The sequence below is a fragment of the Aquarana catesbeiana genome, linkage group LG11 (genome assembly GCF_042186555.1).
Source record: "Aquarana catesbeiana isolate 2022-GZ linkage group LG11, ASM4218655v1, whole genome shotgun sequence".
NCBI lineage: Eukaryota > Metazoa > Chordata > Amphibia > Anura > Ranidae > Aquarana > Aquarana catesbeiana.
Genome location: NC_133334.1, coordinates 111,314,821 through 111,339,282, shown reverse-complemented (window position 1 = coordinate 111,339,282; position 24,462 = coordinate 111,314,821). Strand labels below are relative to the sequence as shown.

The window sequence follows — 24,462 nt, the reverse complement described above, 5'->3', positions numbered from 1 at the left end:
CTCTGAGATCTTCCTCTAGAGTGTGACGGCGGAGGCCGTCGCCCCGCCTAGAAGCAGAAACCCCTGGTGTAGGGGAAAGAGCCCGTTTAAATGAAGGGCGTTTATACTTTCTTTTGACTGGCAAAAGAGTACTTTTCCCACTAGAAATTGTTTGGATATATTTGTCCAAGTTTTCTCCAAATAGTGGCTTCCCATGAAAAAGGGAACCCAGTTAGGAGGTCTATACATGGTGCTTCAGGTGACCAAATTTTTTAACCACGGGATTCTACGCATATGCACAAGCATAAGGCGGCCTGGTGAATAAAATCTTTAATAGCATCTACGGCAAAGCATAATGCTTTTGGTAGTTCAGCCAAATCCCAAGCTTGTTGTGCAGAAAGCTCTCTAAGGGCCTGTTTAAATTGGTCCTTTGGGGATTGACAGACGCTTATTGCAGCGACTTCAGACTGAGTAATGGCACCTGCTATGGAAAAAGTAGATCTTAACAGGGATTTCAACTCCTTATCTGTTGGATCCTTAAGCATCTGTGCATTGTCTACTGGACAAGTTAGGCCTTCATTCACATTGGAAACCGCAGCGTCAACTGCTGGTATTTTCCATCTTTTGGAGAATTTCTCCTCCAGGGGGTTTGTAATTTTCTTAGGAGGGAGAAAATGCTTATCCGGGTGATCCCATCCAGCAAAAATAAGCTGTTCTAGTAATGCATGTGCAAGAAACGTATGCAAAGGTTGAGAGGGTTTTAAAGGAACCCAAGGAAGAAACCGCACTTTCAGGAGACTCAGTTAGGGGTAGCATAAAAGTAGAACGAACTATCTCTGTAAGAGATTGTATCAGCAATTTCACAGATTTGAGAGGCTGAAAAAGGCTCATCTACCGTTGTTTCCTCTGCAGAGGAATCATCATCGGTTTGTTTTTCCTCCTGATCGACTGAGGGCAACACCTCATCCTGTGTCCACTGTTCCCCTTACAAAGGTTCTGAAGTGGGAGAGGGGGATCTAGCACGCTTCCTATCCATCTGAATGGAGGATGCGATTAAAGCCGCTAATATTTCTTCCAGATCCTGCAGGGAGGAAGAAAGGACATCTTCCGTCACGTATACAGGGGCTGAGATGTGAGAAGCAGTTGCACCATCAATTGGTTCCAAATGGCTCACCCCGGCTTGCCATAACTGGTAATTTAGGCGAGGATGACAGCATGGAAATGCGACTCGGGATCCTAGCGCCTGGGGGAGAAACCTTTATGTGGTGTCTTTTTTGGTAGGCATAGTCCTAAGTACAAAAACAGAGGCACTATACAAATTGCACCTAAATCGCTAAAAATAGTCATGACATTTAAAGCCGCTATAAAATTCAGCCTAGTGCTGGGAAAAAGGCATCGTTCCTGTATCAGGAATGCCAGTTTGCAACCCTCACATATCCCACAGCTCTTGTGTCCTTGTGTTGCAGGCTGCTTGTTTTCTCCTTGTCAGCCGAGGAGAGACTGTCACAGCTGTGTTGTATTTGTTTTTTAGCCTGCCACGTGTCCTCGTGGACGTTCACGGCATCGTGCTTAGGCCCCGCCCCTCAGAGAAAAATTCTTCCCCTTTTTACAACATGAGGGGGGGGGGGGGAGCAGGGACCCATCCAGCAGCAGGTACAAACAGTGAAATCAGCCAGTGTTAAAACAATAAGCTGTATTAGCGGGACCTCTGCATCCCCCCCCCCCCCTCCCCTCTGGTCCCATCAGGGGGGAGAAGAAAACATTTTTGCAGCTTTCTTTTACCTTGCAAATTCTCCCTCCACACGCTGCTGCAACCAGACACTGACTGAGCTTACAGACTAGACTGGAGAATTAAGGCATGACAACATGTTTTCCCTAATGGAAGAAATACATAGATTTTTTAATACCCACGTTTCTTCCCTTACCTTATCCTTGCCGCAGGGTTTGCTTAATTAACAGATAATCCAACCTTCACCCATCACAGCGGGCTGCGTAGCAAGCCTTCAAGCACTGGCTCCCTAAAAACGGGGTTCCAACTGCCTTGGACCTGTAAAGAGCACCCCATCAGGAAGTTTAGGTAATGTAACAAGACCTAAGCCCTGGGTTCCTGGGGTCCAGCCCTATAAAGATGCGTTACAGGCTCGCGCTTCGATACAAGGCCCCAGATACCATCCCTTTAGGCCTCAATGGCACTTTGGATGGATCTGGTCTATGGAGGCTATTTAAATCCAGCATGGATCCCTCCTGGAGCTCCTCAGAGCACATCTTTACTCGTGACCAACACCTTTAGACACTGGCGAAAAAACTGATTTGCTCCTGGAAGGAGGAGGGGTTATATAGGGAGTAATTGGATTTACCAGTGTCAACACCTGAAGGTAGCCTATAACCCATTAATTACTTAAGGCTCTGTGTCCCATGATGTACAAGAAAATGTTTTTTTCCTGAAACTTCCCTCTTAAAATGAAGGCACATGTTATACGCCGATAAATTTGGTAACTCAAAAACACCTGTAAAGGTTTCCTGAGCCTTTAAATGATCTCTGTCTTTTTCAGTAGGTTACACAATCATAGATAAGACTACTGACTTGACAGTTGTCCAGAAGACAGTCATTGACACCCTCCACAAGGATGGCAAGTTATAATAAGGCCATTGCTAAAGAAGCTGGCTGTTCACAGAGTGCTGTATCCAAGCAAATTAATGCAAAGTTGAGTGAAAGGAAAGTGTGGTAGAAAAAGGGTGCACAAGCAACAGGAACAACCGCAGGCATGAGAAGATTGTGAAGCAAAGGCCATTCAAGAATTTGGGGGAGAATCAAAAGGAGAAGACTACGGCTGGTGTCAGTGCTTTGAAAGCCACCACACACAGACGTATCCAGGACATAGGCTACAACTGTCACATTCCTAGTGTCAAGCCCAGTGGCGGCTGGTGGCTTTTTCTCTTTTTGGGGGGGGGGGGACACGGAAAACAGCCAACACCCCGACAACCCCCCCCGTTGGCGGCAAGCGTACCCCATTTTGGAAAACAACCACACCCCAACGTATATTCTATGAAGCATTGGGAGTCAACTTATAAGATATTTCTAACACATAGCATGTATATAGCAAAAATTAAAAATTACACCCCAAAACACATTCTGCTACTCCTCCCGAGTATTGCAATACCACAGGTGTGAGACTTTTACACAGCCTGGCCACATACAGAGGCCCAACATTGAAGTACTACCTTCAGGCATTCTAGAAGCATAAATTACACATCTCATTTCATTCCTACCTATCACACTTTTGAAGGTCCTTGAGCACCAGGACAGTGTAATTACCCACAAAATGACCCCATTTTGGAAAGCAAACACCCCAACATATATTCTATGAGGCATGGGCTGCAGATAGGTACTCGGATACCCTGAAGAGCTGGTGACAGGTACTCGGTTACTCAGATGAACGGTGACAGGTACTTTGATGGCTGGTGACAGGTCCTCTTTATTAGGTGGGGGGGGGGGGAAATCAGTGTGGTTGGTGTACACTGTAAGCGGTAATGAGATGTTATCGCAATCTCCTTCTCACACACGATCGGTGTGAGAGAAGGAGAACCCGGTAACATCTCGTTACCGCGGTTTGTTGACATTCTGTGACCGGCTGTAATTGGACACAGCGAGTCACGTGGTAGAAAGTCAATTTCATTGGCTCTTTACTGCGATCGGGGTTGGACTGTGTCAGGGTGACAAGCCTCGTCCCCGATCGCCGCCCTAGGGGCCTGCACGAGCGTCGTGCATGTGTGGACAGTACAGGTGACCGGCTGTGATTGGACAGAGCCGGTCACGTGGTAAAGAGCCATCTTTTATAGGCTCTTTACACGGATCTGGAATGGGGTGTGTCAGAGGGACACATCTCACCCCCGATCGCCGCACTGCGGGCCCACGGATGCGGCGAGAAGCCGAGGACATCATTCGACGCCCGCCCAGGATGGGAGATCCCAACTGCGGATGTTATAGGACTATGGCCCAGTATTGAAGTGGTTAAGATAAAAAAAACCTTCTGTGTGCAGCAGCCCCCCTCATACTTACCTGAGGTCCATCTAGTTCCAGCAATGTGCACGAGTGCCTCAGCTGTCCAGGACTCCCCTCATTGACAGACAGCAGCACAGCGCCATCGGCTCCCACTGCTGTCAAAGTCAGTGAGCCAATGAGGAGAGAAAGGGGGCATGGCCATGCCACGGCTCCGTGTCTGAATGGACACAGGGAGTTGCGGCTCGGGGGGTCCCCACAGCAAGCTGCTTGCTGTGGGGGCAATCAACAGGAGGGAGGGGCCAGGAGCACCGAAGAGAGACCCGAGAAGAGGAGGATCTGGGCTGCTGTGTGCAAAACCATTGCATAGAGCAGGTAAGTATAACATGTTTGTTATTTTAAACGAAAAAAAAAATAGACATTACTATCACTTTACCCTTTGAGGATATTCAATTTTTTTTTGATCATTCAATAATTTTTTAGATGCACCTGTATTTGCACCTGTTTTTGGGATTAAGGGTCCATGCACACTGGGTTTTAAAAAACGCTGCTTCTACAGGTGTTTTGCATTTTTTTCTCCTGCCCGTAGAAGCAGCTTAATGTTAGCCTATGTGTCCATGCACATTAGGACCTTGAGGCATTTTACGCTTAGTGTTTGGAGGTAGGAAAAAAAGCAAAATCCTTCTGGATCGCATTTTTGAGGGGAGCTTTCAGGCAGAAAAAACACTTAATGCTCATAAAATGCAGACGGCTTTCCAATTAGGCGGTCGCCTAAGGCCTCGCGCTTACAGGGGCCTTCGCGACTGCCTAATTTGCCTGATGTGTGTGGGAGAGTATGTCCCCGGTCAGTGTCCCCAAGCTGGCGGAATGAGCAGGCCGGACTGGTAAAGCGTCTTTAGTATACATCGCTGCATATTGTAGAGGTGGAGGCGGAGCTGCCGGCTGCTGCTGAACCCGGCAGGAGCGGACTGGGCTGGGAGGCCTCTGATGCCTCGTAAAAAGGCCGCTTGCTCCACACAGCTGCAGACAGGCGTGACAACGGCCGGCTGCCACTACACTGCGGTCTATTTGCAGCAGAGCGATGCGAGTATGCTATGTGCACCAGCACTCCTGCACATGGTCGGCTAAAGTCCAAAGCAGTCACTTCCCTGCTTACTAGTCCTGCCCAGCGTAATGTCAATCAGAGGCCGGGAGGTGGGATGAAAAAGCAGAGGAGAGTGCTGCTGCTAAGACCTGCGAGGAGCCAGTGAAGCCCCGTGCAACAGTGCAAGTGAGTTTGCAGAGGGCAATAACCTTACCTAAGGCACTATTGTGTCAGTGTCTTCTGCCTAAAATTATTAACTCTTGGGGAGCGCACAGGTATCTATCGCTTGAATTATTTTTCCCCATTATGGGCGTGAGTAGGGCCTCATGTCTAAGTTTTGCCTAAGGCCTCACAAAGCCTAGAGCTGTCTCTCCATAAATGCTTCTAAACGTAGCATTTAGGAGCGTTTGCATTTTCACGTGTACATTGTACATTTTCACAAGTGTAACACTTGTAAAAATAAATGCCTATAAACTCTCCTAAACATGTGCGATATGTGCTCCTAAAAGCATTTTTATGCTGCTTTTTCTGTCAGAGGTTCTGGCATTTTTTTTTTCTGCTCCTAGTGTGCATGGACCCTAATGCTGGTTTAGACACTGTAATAACATAAAATTATTCTTTCTGAAAATACGCTATACTTTCTCTTTAACATCACGGTCATTGTGAATGTTAGTACACAGAAAAGTCAGTTAAACCTCCGATGTCACCATTAATTTTATTAACTCCAGCATGCATAGAGATCTTATATATATTTATATACCGTATATACTAGAGTATAAGCCGAGGCACCTAATTTTACCACAAAAAACTGGGAAAAAACTTATTGACCCAAGTATAAGCCTAGGGTGAGAAATGCACAGCTACTGTAAGTGGAAAAGAGGGTGAACAATGCCCATTTGCAGCCCCACTGTGCCCATTTGCAGCCATAGGTCCCCCGAACTTCAAACTCGGTAGTTAAGGGTTCCTAGATGCCCCCTAGCTGCAGCTAAAATTTGGGGTCTCTGGACCCAAAGGGTCCCGAAATGACATTGCTGCAGATGGATACTTTGTGGAACAAGCACTTTTCTGCAGCAGAGAATGACATTTTCTGAACCGAATTTGGGGACCCATATCTCAGGGCCACTTGATGCTAGGAATCCCAGCTTTGGATATGTTGTAGTGCTAGTCCCCCTGGGTTTGCACACCAAATTTGGGGTTTCTAGCACCAAGTGGCCCCAAAATACAGGGCCCCAAATTCGGTTCAGAAAATGTCAAGCACTTTTCTGCAGCAGAGAATGACATTTTCCGAACCGACTTTGGGGCCCCACATCTCGGGGCCACTTGGTGCTAAGAACCCCAGCAACTAGAACCTAGGCCTCAAAGTCGGCTCGGAAAATGTCATTCTTTGCACCAGAAAAGTGCTTGACTCGAGTATAAGCCGAGGGTGGCACTTTCAGCACAAAAAAAATGTGCTGAAAAACTCGGCTTATACTCGAGTATATACGGTACACACACACACACACACACACACACTCAGTAGTTTAATACATTGTGCAAAGTATTTACTTCCTATATCCCACTGCATAAAAATTTGAGACATGCATGAGATTGCCTGCATGATATACACTACATCTAGATATATATGCAATAAGAACGCCAGCTTCACAGTCATTGAAATGGTATAAGATATGCTGAGATGCTTGTCTGTACTTGCTCGATCTCTGGAAGGCATCCCAGACATGTCAGGGAATAGGACCAATGACACATCTTGGCATTCCAGTTTGACATAACCTGAGGGAAATGGAAGCTCAGCACTGCATCTCTCAAAAACCACAATAGTTCACAATATTTGTGCTCTCTGCAGAAGACAAATCGTCACCATACCCTTCTGGAGACACACAAAAGCTTTATATTTCATACAAAAACAAAGAAAGGTCATCCTCCAAATGCCTGCAGAGCACTTCATACATGTAGTATTCCTGCAGGATCGGCCTGTTTTACTTTATTTTGCTGATATTTAGAATACATGGCACCTTAGCCAGCTATGAACTGAACTAGAAGACTTAATTTTTTATTAGAATATAAAAAAAAAAAAGAAAAAGAAAAACACATGTAGTGTTAATCTTTTGTGATGCTGGCCATACAATGTTAAAGGGTTTGGGTAGCAAACACTTCATATTCATGATATGTACCTGTATTTGCATGAGAAAGTATCCTGTTCTCTTAGTATTGCTTCCTTAGTGTGAAATACCTGGTGATCCTGCAAGTCCCCTTGCTTCCCTATAAAGTGGTTGTAAACCCCTGATTTTAACTTTTACCTATAGGTAGGCCTAGAATGAGGCTTACCTATAGGTAGTGGAAATGTCTCCTAAACAGGCGCCGTTTAGCATGCACTGTGAAGAAACAGACCTCCGTGCTGTTTCTTCACTCGCAAGTGCCGTGACTGACGTCATGCAGCTCCAGCCAGTCACAGATCCGGAGTCCGCGGCCCCTGGAAGAAAGACGGGGGGGGGGTGGGTGTGAGATGGATGCAGCCACCAACAGGGACAAGCGCTGGCTTTGTTTGTAGGCAAGTGCATACTAGCCCATTATGCTTTTACTTTGCAGGGGAACAAAAAGGAAGTAAAACCCATCAGTGTTTACTTCCCCTTTAAAAACTGACCACACTAAGCAGGCGAGCACACTGTGGTCAGTTCCCTAGCTATGCTGGGAACTCATATACTCCTGTCCAATGATCAGACTTGTCCTGACATGCCCACCCCCACCGCACAGCCATTCACTGGAAAACTCAGTGTGCTGCTGCTTCTCCTCCCCCAGCTTTTATGCAGCTGAAAAAAAACAGGGGGAATATGATCACTTATTTTAAAAAAAAAAAAAAAAAAAATTTTTTTTTTTTAAAGATCTATACACAAATGTTTTGCCTTTCATTTCATTTTTAGACCCCTTTCACACAGATGGTTTTCAGGCGGTTTAGCGCTAGAAATAGCGCCTGTAAAGCACCTAAAAACCGCCTCCCATTCATTTCAGTGCGACTTTTCACACTGGGGCGGTGCGTTTGCGGACATTAGGAAAAGTCCTGCAAGCAGCATCTTTGGGGTGGTTTGTACACCGCGTTCCCAAAATGCCCTGCCCATTGAAATGAATGGCCAGTGCTTTGGAAGCACTTCAACACGAGCGCATTTAACCCCTTCTTCGGCCGCTAGCGGGGGTTAAAAGTGGTAAAGCGCTACTGAAACAAGCGTCGATTTACCGCGAACGCTCGGGCGGCTCCAGTGTGAAAAGGGTCTTAAACTGAAAGGGTTGTTTTACGAGGTGATCGTTTACAAATCAGTTTAACTAGGAAAGCAGCAGGTGTATGGATTAAAAGAGTGTAATTAGCAATAACAACCACAGCATACAGACAAGACACCCCAGTTAACATCTGTAGAAATCCATTATGCTCGATCTTTCCATTTGTTTAAACAGACAAGTCACTGAAGCCAATCAGGAAGAGAATAAGGGCTCGTGCTGTAGCAGATAGATCTCAAACAACAAAAATGGAGGAATCATTGTTCCGTTTGGCACAACAATGAGCACTTGGCTGTATTACACTAGTAGGCAGAACTGCAGTCTTGAACTATTTAGTACACACAGTAATGATTTACTTTCAGCAATATGGGTGGCTGTGGGCTGCCTCTGGCAAACCAGCTATGTCCAGCCCTATGTACAGTGCACCCGGAAAGTATTCACAGCACTTCACCTTTTCCACATTTTGTTATGTTACAGCCTTATTCCAAAAAGGATTAAATTCATTATTTTCTTCAAAATACTACAAACAATACCCCATAATGAGAACGTGAAAGAAGATTGCTTTGAAATCTTTGCAAATTTATTAGAAATTTAAAAAATCCCATGTACAGAAGTATTCACAGCCTTTGCCATGACACTCAAAATTGAGCTCAGGTGCATCCTGTTTTCACTGATCATCCTTGAGATGTTTCTACAGCTAGATTGGAGTCCACCTGTAGTAAATTCAGTTGATTGGTCATAATTTGGAAAGGCACACACCTGTCTATACAAGGTCCCACAGTTAACGGTGCATGTCAGAGCACAAACCAAGCCATGAATTGTCTGTAGACCTCAGACAGGATTGTATTGAACCACAGATCTGGGTAAGGGTACAGAAAAATTTCTACAGCATTTAAGGTCCAAATGAGCTCAGTGGGCTCCATCTGAAAATGAAAAGTTTGGAACCACCAGGACTTTTCCTAGAAGGGGCCGCCCGGCCACACTGAGCGGTCAGGGGAGATGGGCCTTATTCAGGGAGGTGACCAAGACCCCGATGGTCACTGACAGAGCTCCAATGTTTCTCTGAAGAGAGAGGAGAACCTTCCAGAAGAACAATCATCTCTACAGCATTCTACCAATCATGACCAAGCCTACCATACCAAGCCTGTATGGTAGGGTGGCCAGACAGAAGCCGCTACTCAGAAAAAGGCACATGAGAGCCCGCCTAGGAGTTTGCCAAAAGGCACCTTAAGGACTCTGACCATGAGAAACAAAACTCTCTGCTCAGATGAAACAAAGATTGAACTCTTTGACCTGAATGGCAAGCGTCATATCTGGAGGAAACCAGGCACCGCTCATGACCTGGCCAATACTAACCCTACAGTGAAGCATGGTAGTGGCAGCATCATGCTGTGGGGATGTTTTTTTAGCAGCGGGAACTGGAATACTAGTCAGGATCAAGGGAAAAATGAATGCAGCAATGCATAGACACAGCCTTGATGAAAACCTGCTTTAGAGCGCTCTGCACCTCAGACTGGGGCGATCGTTCAACTTACAACAGGACAACAACCCTAAGCACACAGCCAAGATAACAAAGTGGAGTGGCTACAGGACAACTCTCCTTGAGTGGCCCAAATTAGAACCCGATTGAACATCTCTGGAGAGACCTGAAAATGGCTGTGCACAGATGCTCCCCCATCCAACCTGATGGAGCTTGAGAGTTCCGGCAAAGAAGAATGGGAGAAACTGCCAAAAAAAAAAAAAAAACCTCATGACTGGGGCAGTTCCAGGTTGACCTGGGCTTTGGGGAAATATGAAATATGTTGAATAATGCCGCATAATAGACTGAGGACAACTAACAGAAGGAGGAAAAAAAAAAAAAAAAAAAACACACAACACACTGCCAGGGGTAAATCTCTGAAATAAAGCTGGTTGAGTTATTTTAACCACATGCCAACCAGTGCATGACGATGTATGTCAGCACAATGGCACGGCTGGGCAAATAGGCATACAGGTACATTCCCTTTAAGATGCGACATTGTGGGCGCGCGCCCCCCGCCGTGTGCTCCGTGACAGCGATCGTGTCACGGAGCGGAAGAACGGGGAGATGCCTTTGTAAACAAGGCATTTCCCCGTTCTGCCTAATGACATGACAGAGATCAGTGCTCCCTGACATCGGGAGCAGTGATCGCTGTCACGTGAGTAGTAGCCCCCCCCCCCCCCAGTTAGAATCACTCCCTAGGACACACAACCCCTTGATCACCCCCTAGTGTTTAACCCCTTCCCTGCCAGTGTCATTTACACAGTAATCAGTGCATTTTTATAGCACTGATTGCTGTATAAATGACAATGGTCCCAAAATAGTGTCAAAAGTGTCCGCCATAAGGTCGCAGTCACGATGCAAATTGCAGATCGACACCATTACTAAAAAATAAATAAATAAATAAAAATGCCATAAAACTATCCCCCCATTTTGTAGACGCTATAACTTTTGCGCAAACCAATCAATATAGGCTTATTGTGATTTTGTTTACCAAAAATATGTAGAAAAAGACATATTGGTCTAAAACTGAGGAAAAAATGAGTTTTTTTTATATATTTTTGGTAGGGCTGTTACTGATTAAAATTTTCGTGTTCGTGTTTTTTTTTTAATCTATTAATCAACTAGTTTCGATTATAACGCACATACAGATCCAACTACTTTTAGCTGATTTAGCACCGTTGTTATGGCAATGGGCCTTACCGTGCCCATAATCGCAGCCTCACTGTAGTCAGTGCCTGTGCCTGGATTACAGTCTGCGGGCATCTCCCGCTGTGTGTCTCCAAGCTGAATGTGAAAACTTTGGCCGCGCTGTGAGAAAAGTCCCGCCCTCCTCCTAGATCAGCTCGTGTGATAGACAGAACACTGCGTCTATCACACGAGCTGATCTAGGAGGAGGGCGGGACTTCTCACAGTACGGCCAAAGTTTTCACATTCAGCTCGGAGACACACAGCGGGAGATGCCCGCAGACTGTGTATGACACATCCTGGAGGAAGAGGAGGGAGCGGAGCGCTGCAGCCACAGCTTGGCCCAAAGCAGCCTACCGATCAAAAAAAATTTGGATCAATCAAAAAATTAACCATTAAATCGAGGAATTAATCGCCAATATCCGCAGCCCTAATTTTTGGGGGATATTATTGAAAAAAGTAAAAAATATTGTTTTCCCCCAAAAAATTGTCACCTTTTTTTTGCGCTATAAAAACGCAGAGGTGATCAAATACCACAAAAAAAAAAAAAAAAAAAAAAAAAAAAAAAAAACCACAAACTATTTGTATGGACAAAAGGACATCAATTTTGTTTGGGTGCAACGTCGCACGGCCGCGCAATTGTCAGTTACAGCGACGCAGTGCCGAATAGCAAAAAGTGCTCTGGTCAGGAAGGGGGTAAAGCCTTCCGGGGCTGAAATGGTTAATACACTATTCACTTTATCTTATTTTTGGCTGGAGTTGTTGCATTAATACTATAAAAAACAAAGCTGATGTAAGCTTATGGTGAACTGAGGTTTTGCACATTTTCTCATAACAGAAATACTTGCCGGTGTGGGCCATTAAGCAATTATTATAATACAAAAAATGTAGACAGGCAGGCATTTCTACCCAGAAGGGCAAGTTAGCCTTTTCAGGCTAATTTGAAGTCTTTGTGGGCTGTGAGAAAATTATGCAGACAGTATCTGCTAATCTCCTCCTGAAATGACAAGTTGCCTACCTGTCTTTGGTGGCAACGGTTTTCGGTCAATGACCAGGAACGGATCTGTGAGAAAATTAATATAGAACACCCCATCAGCACACCTGTGTGCAAACATTTTCAAAATCTGATCACCCATATTTCTCTCACATTTCCATAAGTTGAAAGTTGTGCAGGGAACTAAATGCCAAGGCTACATTTTACTTTAAGTCTACTCCCTAGTGCAGTGGCGGCCTGTCCATATGGGGTGCCACCCCTCAATCTACATGCAGGGTGCCAGACGCATAGATTCCAATGGAGGGTTTTTGTTTGTTTTTTTTTTTTTTTAGAAGCACATGATTAGAGCCTGAAGCTCTAACTGGCTTCAAAACATGGGTGGGCAGAGCACTTCGCCCTGAGCCCACCCAGTTGTGTTTCGTCTTTTGCCTGTGACCCGACTGGATTTGGATTGACAACCGCACTCCCCTCCCCCATTGTAGGATATCAAAAAGAATAGTCAAATCTCTTCAAGGACTGCATATCCTAAAATAAAAAAGGTATATGTAGCCATCCTCCAACGTGTTTGGCAGGCCAGCCTGGTTATATGGTAGTCAGTCGATTTCCAGATCTTGTCATAAAAAAAAAAAAAAAAAACAACACACAATATATTTAAAACACTTGTAAAAACATACCCATGCAGAAGGCAACCAAAGTGGTTTTCCTTTATGAAAAATGCAAGCGCCTGGCAGGTTATGCTACTACTGGAGTCAATTGACTAAGATATAGAAGAGTGCAAAATCTGGTGCAGCTCGGCACAGAAACCAAATCAGCTCCCATTTTTTTTTTTCTTTTTGTCAAAGCTTAAATTGAACAAGCTGAAGTTAGAAGCGAACGGGCTACCATGCACAGAAAATGCGATAGTCTGTGGCAATTCTGACGTGCAAAATTCCTACGCATGCTCGGAAACAATTCGACGCATGCTCAAAAGCATTGAACTTCATTTTCTCTGCTTGTCGTAGTGTTGTACGTCGCCGCGTTCTTGATGGTCGTAATTTCAGCAAACTTTTGCGTGACCGTGTGTATGCAAGGCAAACTTGAGCGGAATCGCGTCGCAAAAGCCATCATATCTTTTTCCGATGAGAAAACCGATCGTGTGTACGTGGCATTACTGGTACAGGTGGACTCAAATGTCAGCGACAAAGTCAAACAGGCAGGGTGCCGAAAACGGTGGATACACGGAACTCCAAAGGGTCAGAAGATGAATCCGGGGTATTGTTAATGACCACCAAACGAACCTCCAATGGAAGGAGCACCGAAACTGGATCTTCGATGCAAAAAGACCGACTGGACAGCAGTGCAACTTTCATCTGGATGGTATGTGGAGAAAAAAAAAAAAAAAAAATTGCTTCCCATATAGTGTAGGTCAAGCAATGAGGTATTTTATTTCTAAAAATGCAGGCCAATAAATGCTCCTCACATTGCCATGCATTTTTATCTGTGATCCCAATTTTTATCTTCATTGCTGTATACCAGTTTTTAGAAATAAAAAACCTCATTATTTGACCTACACCATACGGAACCAATTTTTTTCTCCACATATCATCCGGATGAGAGTTGCCCTGCTGTCCAGTCAGTCTTTTCATCTAAGATCCAATTTTGGTGCTCCTTCCATTGGAGGTTCGTTTGGTGGTCATTCACAATACCCCTGGATTAATCTTCTGAGGTCCTGGACCCTTTGTAGTTCTGTGTATCCGCCGTTTTTGGCACCATGCCTGTATGACTCTGTTGCTGACATTTGAGTCCACCTGTTCTGGTAAGAGTATATATACACATCTCTTGTGTTGAAGATGTACCACCCTTGATGTTTGCCATACCGGACAGTGCTAGTTTATTCCACCCTTGATCCACTCATTTAATGGCTGACGTACAGGCTTCTTTCAATAGATTTCCTCATCCATTGGACTTTTTCACATGTTACTTGTGCATATTTTGACTTTTTGCACGGTTTCACTTATATGTTAAAGTATAATTTAATTTTTTTGCACTGTTCCACTTATATTATATTTGTGCTTATTTGTTAGCGCTACATTACCCACCATTGTGATTCCTTATATGGTTTGTCACATTTTTATGTAGCTGCTCTTTCTGTCACTTGAGGTTAGCGCAGTAACTCCCACAATTGTATATGTAAACGATATACAGTATTCCTTTTGCCATAGGTCTAAAGAGTTACATAACATGCCCTTTAGTCCAACATTCTATCAAAGATCTGCATTGACAACAGGTTTCTTTGTGCTATATGTGGGCTAGGCTTCAGAACTAGCAACTTACAAGGGTTTATTAAATCACTTCTAAAACCGTGCTTTCCTGCTCTAATCTGATTTATGCTGACTCATAAACAAGTCTATAATCTACACAAGTGTCTTTTCAACAAGCTGTCATCCTCCCTTTTGCCATTTTACTTCAAAAGGAAGTATTCAGAAATACAAACCTTTGGTTCCTTGGAAATTTAGAGAAAAAAAAAAAAAAACACACCTTCTTAAAAAAAAATTAAATACTTGGGTATATTCATATGTATATTCAGCACTAAGAACTCCATGTTTACACTAACAGCAATTAGACATTGCAAACATAGCACAACATGAGTGATTCTGGCACCTACATATGGCAATCTGACAGACATAAAATAGCTTTAGATGTGGTACTTCAACTTGTATGAATCTTAAGTACAGCCCTGACATAAAATTCTGAATAGTTAAAAACGCTGTACTTAAAAGGGATTACCAAATTAAATCTGAGTACACAGATATACAGAAAAAAAAAGGGTTAAGAGAAAGAGACATGCTTCCCTGGCCCAAAATTTAAAGGTTTGCTGAAATACTGTTCTAGAGACACAAATGGTAATTATAAATGTCGATTTTAAATTTGTAAATCTATTGGACGACAGCGGAGAAGTGCTTATCCACTTCAGCCCTGGAAGATTTTACCCCCTTCCTGACCAGAGCGTTTTTTGCGATTCGGCACTGCATCGCTTTAACTGACAATTGCGCGGTCGTGCGACGTGGCTCCCAAACAAAATTGATGTCCTTTTTTTCCCACAAATAGAGCTTTCTTTTGGTGGTATTTGATCACCTCTGCGATTTTTATTTTTTGCGCTATAAACAAAATAAGAGCGACAATTTTGAAAAAAACGCATTATTTTTTACATTTTGCTATAATAGATATCCCCCAAAAATATATAAAAAAACATTTTTTTCCTCAGTTTAGGCCGATCGTATTCTTCTACATATTTTTGGTAAAAAAAAAAAAAATCGCAATAAGCGTTTAATAATTGGTTTGTGCAAACGTTATAGCGTTTACTAAATAGGGGATAGTTTTATGGCATTTTTATTAATAATTTTTTTTTTTACTAGTAATGGGGGTGATCAGCGATTTTTATTGTGACTGCGACGTTATGGCGGACATGTCGGACATTTTTGACACATTTTTGGGACCACTGTCATTTATACAGCAATCAGTGCAATTAAAAATGCACTGATTACTGTGTAAATGGCACTCGCAGTGAAGGGGTTAACCACTAGGGGGCGGGGAGGGGTTAAGTGTGTCCTAGGGAGTGATTACTAACTGTAGGGGGATGGGCTGTATGTGTGACGTCACTGATCCCTGCTCCGATGACAGGGAGCAGAGATCGAGTGACACTTGTCACTAGGCAGAACGGGGAGATGCTGTTTACAACAGCATCTCCCCGTTCGTCCTCGCCGTGAGGCGATCGCGGGTATCCCCGCGGCGATCGAGTCCGCGGGACCCGCGACCCGACTCACGGAGCTCCCGGCCTGCGCGCGCGCCGCCGACCGCGCGCACGCAATGGCACGGCGGGCAATTCAAATGGACGTACAGGTACGCCCATTTGCCCAGCCGTGCCATTCTGCCGACGTACATCGGCGTGCGCCGGTCGGGAACCGGTTATGTAAGATCTAGGAATCCACTCCCCGTGGCCTTTAATCTAAAATGTACATCCTAGGATATCAGTATCCTTGAGCCTAGGATCACACATCTGCGATTTTCAGGTCCATTTTGACTTGGTCGCTCGTCAGGCTGCATGCTTGGATAAGGGCCTGGTATGGATTGGGAGGGGACAGCCACAGAATTTTCTCTCAATTTGTGATCAAAACTGACATGTGCGATTCAGAAGCATTCCCATAGAAGACAATGAGCCTGGAATTCGCACCTGAAATCACACACCAGTGCTCAGAAAATGCACAGGACTCTTTAAATTTGCACTAAAATTGCTCTCCCGCTGCTCCGCAGATATGTGAACTGGCTCCATAGAAAGTCGGTTTGGTTCACAAGTAACGCGAATTGGATACGGATCAAAATCCAATATGGATCCAATTTGCATATACGTGAACCGAGTCGGAATGTGCACGTAGGTTTGGCAGATGTTTCTCAGCCAAACCTACAAGAGCCGCAAAACCAATGTGATGTGCTATGCTTAAAAGAAGTATGGGTTTGCACTTTTTTGTAGAATCATACTTACCTAGGTGCTGCATTTGTCCCAGACGCCACTGCACTGAGAACCGAGCAATCGAACATCACTGATCACTCAGTTCTCAGGGATTCCAGAGCAGAGAGCTGCTGACTGCTTTGCTCTGCCCCCTCCTCGCTCACTGGAGCCCTGGGCTGTGGAGTGGGCATTCAGCTGTGTCTCTCAGCGGCTCGCGGTGTCAATCCAGGCACCTGGCAGATCCAGACTTTGTTGCGATGACGCAGTGCCTGGACTAATCTGTGTGATGTCAGCAGAGAGCTCTCTGCTGAAAACAGGTCACAGGAGTGCAAAACAAATTGCACTCTTGTGATCCAAAGGAGTACAGCCAAAACAAGCTTTGGCTATACTTCTCCTTTACAGTGAATGCCTCATGGACCAATCATAAGGCAAACTCCTTTCCTAGCTTTCCCTTTTCTTGTTCATAATTAAACATTGCTCTGTCATATAGTTTATTTTATTATTTTTATTGCATTTGACACTTACTTTTAACAGTAAACTCAGCTTATATAGTGAAATTCATTTCATATCAGCGGTGTTCTGTCAAATGAACAAACCTGTGAGATCAACAGGCTTGCCGCTGCTTTTCAACATTTAAACAGTCAGACAGATTTTTAAATACTGTCACTTCATTTCACTATATAAACTCAGTTTACTGTTAAAAAAAAAAAAAGTGTGAAATGCATGACTCCGGTGGGTGTAACAAGATGTCCGCTTGCCATCTTCTCACCGTATCCTTACTGTGGATGAGTGTGGGGTGTAGCAAGATGGCCGTGATGGAATGTCACTTCCGTTACAAAATCTGACAAAACACAGGAAAGTAAAAAGTGTCACCCGTTTAACCATTGCAGCAGCTTTGCCTACACTGAATAAATGACTGACCACTATGAAAGGGGGTTTTCTGCATGCACGAAGGCCATGGCAACTGCTGGGTTGGCCATCTCCAAAACACCAGCCTTGCAAGTTTATGTCTTGGTTGTGTGTGTTTTTTTTATAATTTGCAGAGCATCAATAATTACCTCAGCTCGTTTTAGCATCTCCCATTTGTGCAGGATTTTCATGGCATATATCTTTCCATTGCCTTTCATTTTCACCACAGCCACCTGGTTAGAAACAAGGAAGAAAAAAAAAATTAAAAAAATAGTAATATGATTATGAAATGGAAGCAAAATAAGAGAATTCAGCATACATAAACAAGACCTGTGTTACCCTAAACTAAAACATTCGATTTGCTATTTTGTGTCATTGGCAACAAAACTACATCCAAAAAGTTCTGTAAACCAAACCTTCCTAACGTCACATCAGACGATTAATCATTCTCTTGCTATTTTCACCATTAGTGCTTCACATTACAAGCGGAACTTTTTCTTCATCTTTCCATATATTAAATCTTCTGCCCTTGTTGTTTTAACTTTGGATAGCAAAACATTTTTTTTGCCAGTAAATAACTTATACAGCCAACCTCCTGTTTCTTGTCTGGTAAAAAGCCTAGGCTTATGACATCATGCACAGCTCTCCCCCACTCTTGTGAAAGTTTGCCAGGAAGGGTGGGGGGGCATGAGTCATAAGAGGGCCAACGAGAGCTGCAGAGCTGGAGGCATGCCTCTGTGTAAATCCAGGAAGTGAAGAGGCAGCAGCTTCAGCTGTCCACAATTAAAATGGTTGCAGCCAGACTCAGTGGAGGGAGATTTCTGGAGGGAGATTTCTGTTGCATATTTGGCAACATACAGAATCACAGTATATATAAAATAATATGCAAAGTGGTTGGACGGAAATTTCAGAATGGCAAAGATGTTTTTATTACAAATTATGTGAGCAGACTGCAGTTCCTCTTTAACCACTTGCCGCCCGCCCACCGTCAAATTATGGCAGGGCGGGGCGGCTCTCATTCTGGGTGGAGGTCACATGACGGCGCCTAGAACAGCCACTCTCGCGCACCCCCGCCGTGTTGCTAGGACACGGCGCGACCCCAAACTCTGTAAAGAGCCACGGCACTTTAACCATGTGGTTGGCTGTGTCCAATCTCAGCCGGTCACATATAAACATGGAAATGCCGGTAATCAGCTCTCCTCGCCTCACACCGACAGAATGTGAGGAGAGCCGATCAGCGGCATCTCCTCAGAGGACATCTAGGCATGTAATCAGGGCACTGATAATCAGTGCCCTGATTACAATAAAGCGCCCGCCAGTGCCAGCGGTGAGTGTCCACTAGTGCCAGCAAACAGTGCTGGTTATCACTGCTGCCCACCCCTGCCACCCATCAGTGTGGCCTGTGTGCACCAGTGCCACCCACCAGTGCTCATCAGTGTGGCATATTGGTGCCTCATCAATGCCACCTAATCATTGCCCATCAGTGCCGCATCATCAGCGCCCATCAGTGGAGAAGTGTTACTTGTAGCGCTGGTAGATTTGCGATCTACCATCTGATGGGTGAATTTGGTGACTTGTTCGTTGGGGAGGTTGGATTTGCCTCTGTTCCAGCTAGGCTGCCGTTGCGTGTGTTTCCATACTGAGCCAGTGGGTGTTGCTGTTACCACTAGCTAGTGTTGGAAAGGCAACGTGTCAAAGCGCATGGGTGCTCCTCTGTCCCAGAGACGACTCGGTGGAGGTGGTCCTCCGAGTTGCATTCAGGGAGAGGGTATTTATGGAACAGACGCCATATTTTGGGGTTCGTTTTACAGCCACCTGCTGGCCCTCCTGGCCGACAGGTATGCGTTAAGAGTGCTACCTTGTGGTCCTCCGTTCCGGAGGCCCGCGGCGCAAGAGTGGGCCCAGAAGCTTGTCTGGAGCCTACCACAGCAGCCGAGGAATGGTCCTGAGCTGTCTATCCAGAGTGAAGAAGCTGGACAACCGAGGAGATCCCAGGGGAGGACCCGTCACGGAAGGATCACGCAGAGTGCTGGTCTGGAGAGGGGCCTGGTGACTCGGTTGGAGGACGTATCCTAAAATAACTTCACAGCATAGTGTTGCCGGGTTTGGCTTAAAGGTTCAAGCACTGTGACTAACATTCACCACAAAACCAATACATCCTGTGGCAGAGGAACGTACGGGTTCATCCCAAGCAAGTCTGTGGCAGAGACTTTGTTCGTACTACGTACTGGCTGCTAGGCAAGTGAGAGAGGCCTAACCAGGCAAGCAAAGAGTGTGTTCCACGAGGGGTGCGCATTCTACTGTAATATTCAACTCTAAAGGACAGGTATTTGAGCTTTCCCTGCAGTTTCCCTTCTGCCTCTTTCCTGCTACTTCCTTCGTTAATTGTTCAATAAAGCATTGAAAACGTACTCAAGTGTTGGTGCTTGTATGGTCTGGAGGTAAACTCAACGGAACCCTAGACCTGGTGCCGGTGAAACAGAGGGAAGGAGAGTGAAGGTAACAAGTCCGCTTTAAACCAGCAGCTTCACCAAAAGTTATTGCTACATACTTATTTTACATACTTATTTTACAAAATTTACCGACAAACTGAAAAAAAAAAAAATGTTTTCTTAAAATTTGCAGTCTTATTTTTTATTTTTATTTTTTTTAGGAAAAGAAAAAAAAAAAAAAACCAAGTGAATACCATTAAAAGAAATCTCTATATGTGTGAAGAACATGATTACAGTGTAGCACGACCGCACAGTTGTCAAAGTGTAAGGGGCGTTGAAAGCTGAAAAATGGCCCGGGCAGGAAGGGGGTGTAAGTGCACAGTATTGAAGTAGTTAAATATGTTTTTTTTTTTTTTTTATTGGAAACAGTGTTTTAGTGCTGAAGAGGAGATCTGTGCATGTAATGTGGTCATTCTTTAAAACCTCTGATGGTATTGTCAGTTCTTTCATTTTCAGTAATGAATCACGTCGTGCCTTTTCTATGCCATCTTATAATTGTTCAGTATTACAAGTGTTATGGAACAGTTTTTGAGATGTTCTAACAAACAATTATTAAACAGAAGAGGAGACTGGCACAAAGAGGACTAGAGATCCATCACTAGTGTTAAAAATAGGGGAAAAAACAGTACTCTATCAAAGAAAAAAAAAAAAAAGAAGGACAGCTTTACATACATTTAGGAATAATCACATTTTTGAATAAAGTGTTGGGAACAGAACCAATTACAGTTCAGAATTGGGAATTCAAACTGCCATATTTGAGATGTCAAAGCGGCTTTCAATATAACACAGAATATGTGCTGTATAGGAATTAAAGTTGCAAGTTTCCTTATTTAGTTCAAATAGCACATATAAATGAACGCAAGAACGAGAATTAGCACACTTGATCTCATATAGTATAACTGGTATATGTATGAGTGTCTGGGCCCATGCCACTGCAATGACTGCTACTGCCACCACCGCTGCCACTTTATAAAGCAAACTTACCTCCCCAAATGCTCCTCTTCCAATTACTTTTAAAATCTCAAAGTCTTCTCTTTTAAGCCTCATCTGCTTGACTTTTGAGGCAAATGGTTCAGCTGATGAGAGAAAAGAAAAGTTAGTTAGTCTTCTGCATATCCGTTTTCTAACACATTCTCCGGTTTCTTCCATTTCTTCCAGTTACTATCAGAATTCCACCTTGTAGTGCCATGTACAGAACAATCACAGCCTTCCCATTCTAATCCAATCTATACACATGGACAAAAAACAAACCACAAATTGCCCAATCTCCAAGACTGCCGAGAATATAAAAATGCAACTAAGGCTATTTCCTTTTCTCTAATCCTTACAATAAGATAGAATATCACTAACTGATGTGATTGTTATTGTTACTTCATTGTGCTCATTACTGCACATTCCATAGCCCACATGCTACACAGTAGTTCCAAGCAACATTTAAATCTGTCCCCACATTTGCAGAAATCACAAAGGACACTGCAAATGTAAGGCAAATATGCTCTGGCATAATAGGTCATGGTCAATGCCGCAATGTGTTAAAACAATAAAAACATAATACATCTTTATAGTGTGATTCTCCATTAAGACTAATCAACTCCTTTAATATTAAGATAAAATGGTTACTGGTTTACAGTCTTAGTGCAAAGCCATTTATTATAGGAAGAAAAAAAAAAAAAAGTAAAAACTCTCTCTCATATAATATATTAATATATATATATATATATATACACACACACACACATACATATATACACACACACACACATATATATATATATATACACACACACACTTTTCTACAATAGTAAAGTAACTTCATTAAATATGGTCAACAAAAATCGGTATTTTACTAGTGCATACATGAGTAATGTGCTACAAAAAAAAATAAATATATAGTATAAGGTCTAATACACACTTTTGCTCCAAAATGCCTGTTTTACATGAGCTTTGCTATGAGTCCATGCACACAGGAGTTTAGAGGCACAAACACGTTAAAGCAAGGCACGCTTGCGCATGAATACATTCTAATGGCCAGAATAAATTAATATTCTGGGCAATGGAATGCATGAAAGCCAAATGAGTGAATACACAAACGAGAGTTAACACACAAATGCTCATGCAAAAACCTGGCTTTTAGCACATTTTTTTCAGCTGCTTTTTTCCTGCAAGGAGAAAAGGCGTCTGAAAGAATACAGTGTGTGCATGCAGCCTACCTACTTAAAGTGGATGTAAACCCGAGTCATGAAATTTGAGCTGGGCACACATATCTGCAGTGTTTTGTTATCTCTCTTTAATATCAATATGAATATGTCAATAGCAATATGTCCCACAGCTGTCTCCTGCCCCATTCACCCTGATAACTCCTGACAACTTCTCCGTCACATATAAAAGCAGCCGGAGTTTTTTGTTGAGGAAGATGCTATAAAATAGATTAGCAGAGCCCTGAACGAGTCAACAACCTGCCTATGAGGAGAGGGGATGTGTGCGCCTTTCCTCCAATCAGCTGTCTTGGCTCTATGTCCGGGCTTCACTGCAGTGTTAACCAGGAATAGATAATCTAACAGGAAGTGCACTTTCTAATCAGTATACAAAGATGAAGACTGCAGATATACATGTAAAACTTTTGTAGGGAGATTTGTTTCATCTCTGTGTATTATCTGAGGCTCTTCACTTCACTGGGTATATGTGAGGGTTGTCATCCACTTTAAGAATAAATTGTTGCTGCTTTACAAAAAAAAGAGCAGCTAAAAAGTGTTGCCGCAGCAAGAGTCTTTTCCTTGCTACATTTTCGAGAAGGTAAAAGTGAACCAAAATACCCAATTGGGTGCACAGGCTCTGCTGCTAAAATCACTACTGAAATATATAAACTTAGCTGCTGGATAATGCAAGCATCCAGACAAAACGAAAAGATCAGTGAACTTAAAATACATGTGGATTAGTCAATAAATTGTTTAGTTTCCCAAGTGACAATTATGAAGCGCTCTAACTCGTAGCCGACAAAACTAAATCTGGTTAATCACTTCAATAACGGGCACTTATACGCCCCTTCCTACCCAGGCCAATTTTAAGCATCAGCGCTGTCGCACTTTGAATGACAATTGCGGACATGCAACATGTACCCATGTTCAATTTTTATAATTTTTTTGTGACAGATAGAGCTTTCTTTTGGTGGTATTTAATCACTACTGGGGTTTTTTTTTTTTTTTGTTTTGTTGAGGGAAAAAAAAAAAAAAAAACACAAACCACACACTTCATTTCTGATATAAAATTTTGCAAATAAGTACGTTTTCTTGTTCACTGATGTGCGCTGATGAGGAGGCACTAAAAAGCTACACTGGTAATCAGCGATTAGTGGTGAAAACAATGTACTGTCAGCCTTGCTGATTATCGTCACTCCTTTCCTCACACAGAAGCACCAGCAAGTCTGTTTACATGTGACCAGCTGTGACTGGACGCAGCCGATCACATGGTAAAGGGCCGCTGTGATGTCCCTTTACCGCAATAGGTGATCAGCTGTGTCCAAAGAACACAGCAGCCACAGAGCGTGCTCAATGCGCAACCCAAGTGTGTGCAGAATGTGCAACTGAATTGGAGAACCGTGCTATAGCTGTCTTTCAACTATAGTGTGGGCTGGAATGGGTTAAAGTATCTAAAGCCAAATCCCTTTTTGTTTGTTTTTTTACACCGATTCTACCCCCTTTGCACTGTTTCACTAGAACTGAAAAGCAAAAGGAAAATCCAAACTTTTTTTCAGTTATCACCAGAAAAATATTAGATGAAAAATCTTGACAATGGGGTCACATTAAGGTAACAGTTGAAAAGGGAATTTCCATTACTTTGGAGAGATTTCCTCTCACTTTCTGTTGTGTCTCGACAGTCAGTGAAGGGAAGTCTCCCCAATGGCACTTATATGGCAAGAAACCTTAGCGGTTTTAATCATACACCATTTTGCTTTCTGTTTTGCAAGACTACATAAGTTTCACTTTACTTGTGTATTTGATCCATAACCTTGTTATTGTATAAAAGGCGAGTACAGTGCTGAAAACAAATCAGTGCCAACAAAATCCACTCTTCAAATGAATGTGCATATCAAAATGATAAAAGAATCCACCGTGAAAAAAAAAAAAAAGGAGTTTAAAAATTCAACAAATTACCAAAAACAAAACAAAGTCCAATGGAGTATTGTCTAAAATTTTCCTCTACCAAGTATTTCTTCCCAGGTGCTTGAGTAAGTTGCATCAAAAAGTGCTCCCTCCACCACAATCAAGGGTTGCACTTACCAGACCCATAATCCCAATCTCTGCTCTAGACTATCTAAAAAAAAAAAAAAAAAAAAAGGTTGTGTATGACAGCCTCAGCCTGGGCTCCAGACAAGCCATGCCCCCAATGCGTTTCACTCTGCCCATGGAGCCTAGTTTTGAGGTCATGATCGCCATGACTAATCTCAGTGGGTGGAGTGAAATGCATTGGGGGCATGGCCTGGCTTGGAGCCTGGTCTGAGGCTGCCATGCACCTTCTTACAGGGTTTTGCACTAATGTGCAAAATT

At 43.5% G+C, this 24,462-nt stretch overlaps 1 protein-coding gene across 2 annotated transcripts in view; it reads right to left on the bottom strand.

The window, feature by feature from the left end:
- Nucleotides 1-24,462, bottom strand: part of CDC42BPG (CDC42 binding protein kinase gamma) — a 268,963-nt gene that overhangs the window by 174,770 nt on the left and 69,731 nt on the right. For both annotated transcript variants that reach the window (XM_073604887.1, XM_073604888.1), the window contains exons 2-3: nt 20,903-20,994; nt 17,576-17,659 (exon numbers count right to left, since the gene is read on the bottom strand). In XM_073604887.1, the coding sequence (XP_073460988.1) occupies nt 17,576-17,659; nt 20,903-20,994 (176 nt within the window). The remainder of the gene's footprint in view (nt 1-17,575; nt 17,660-20,902; nt 20,995-24,462) is intronic.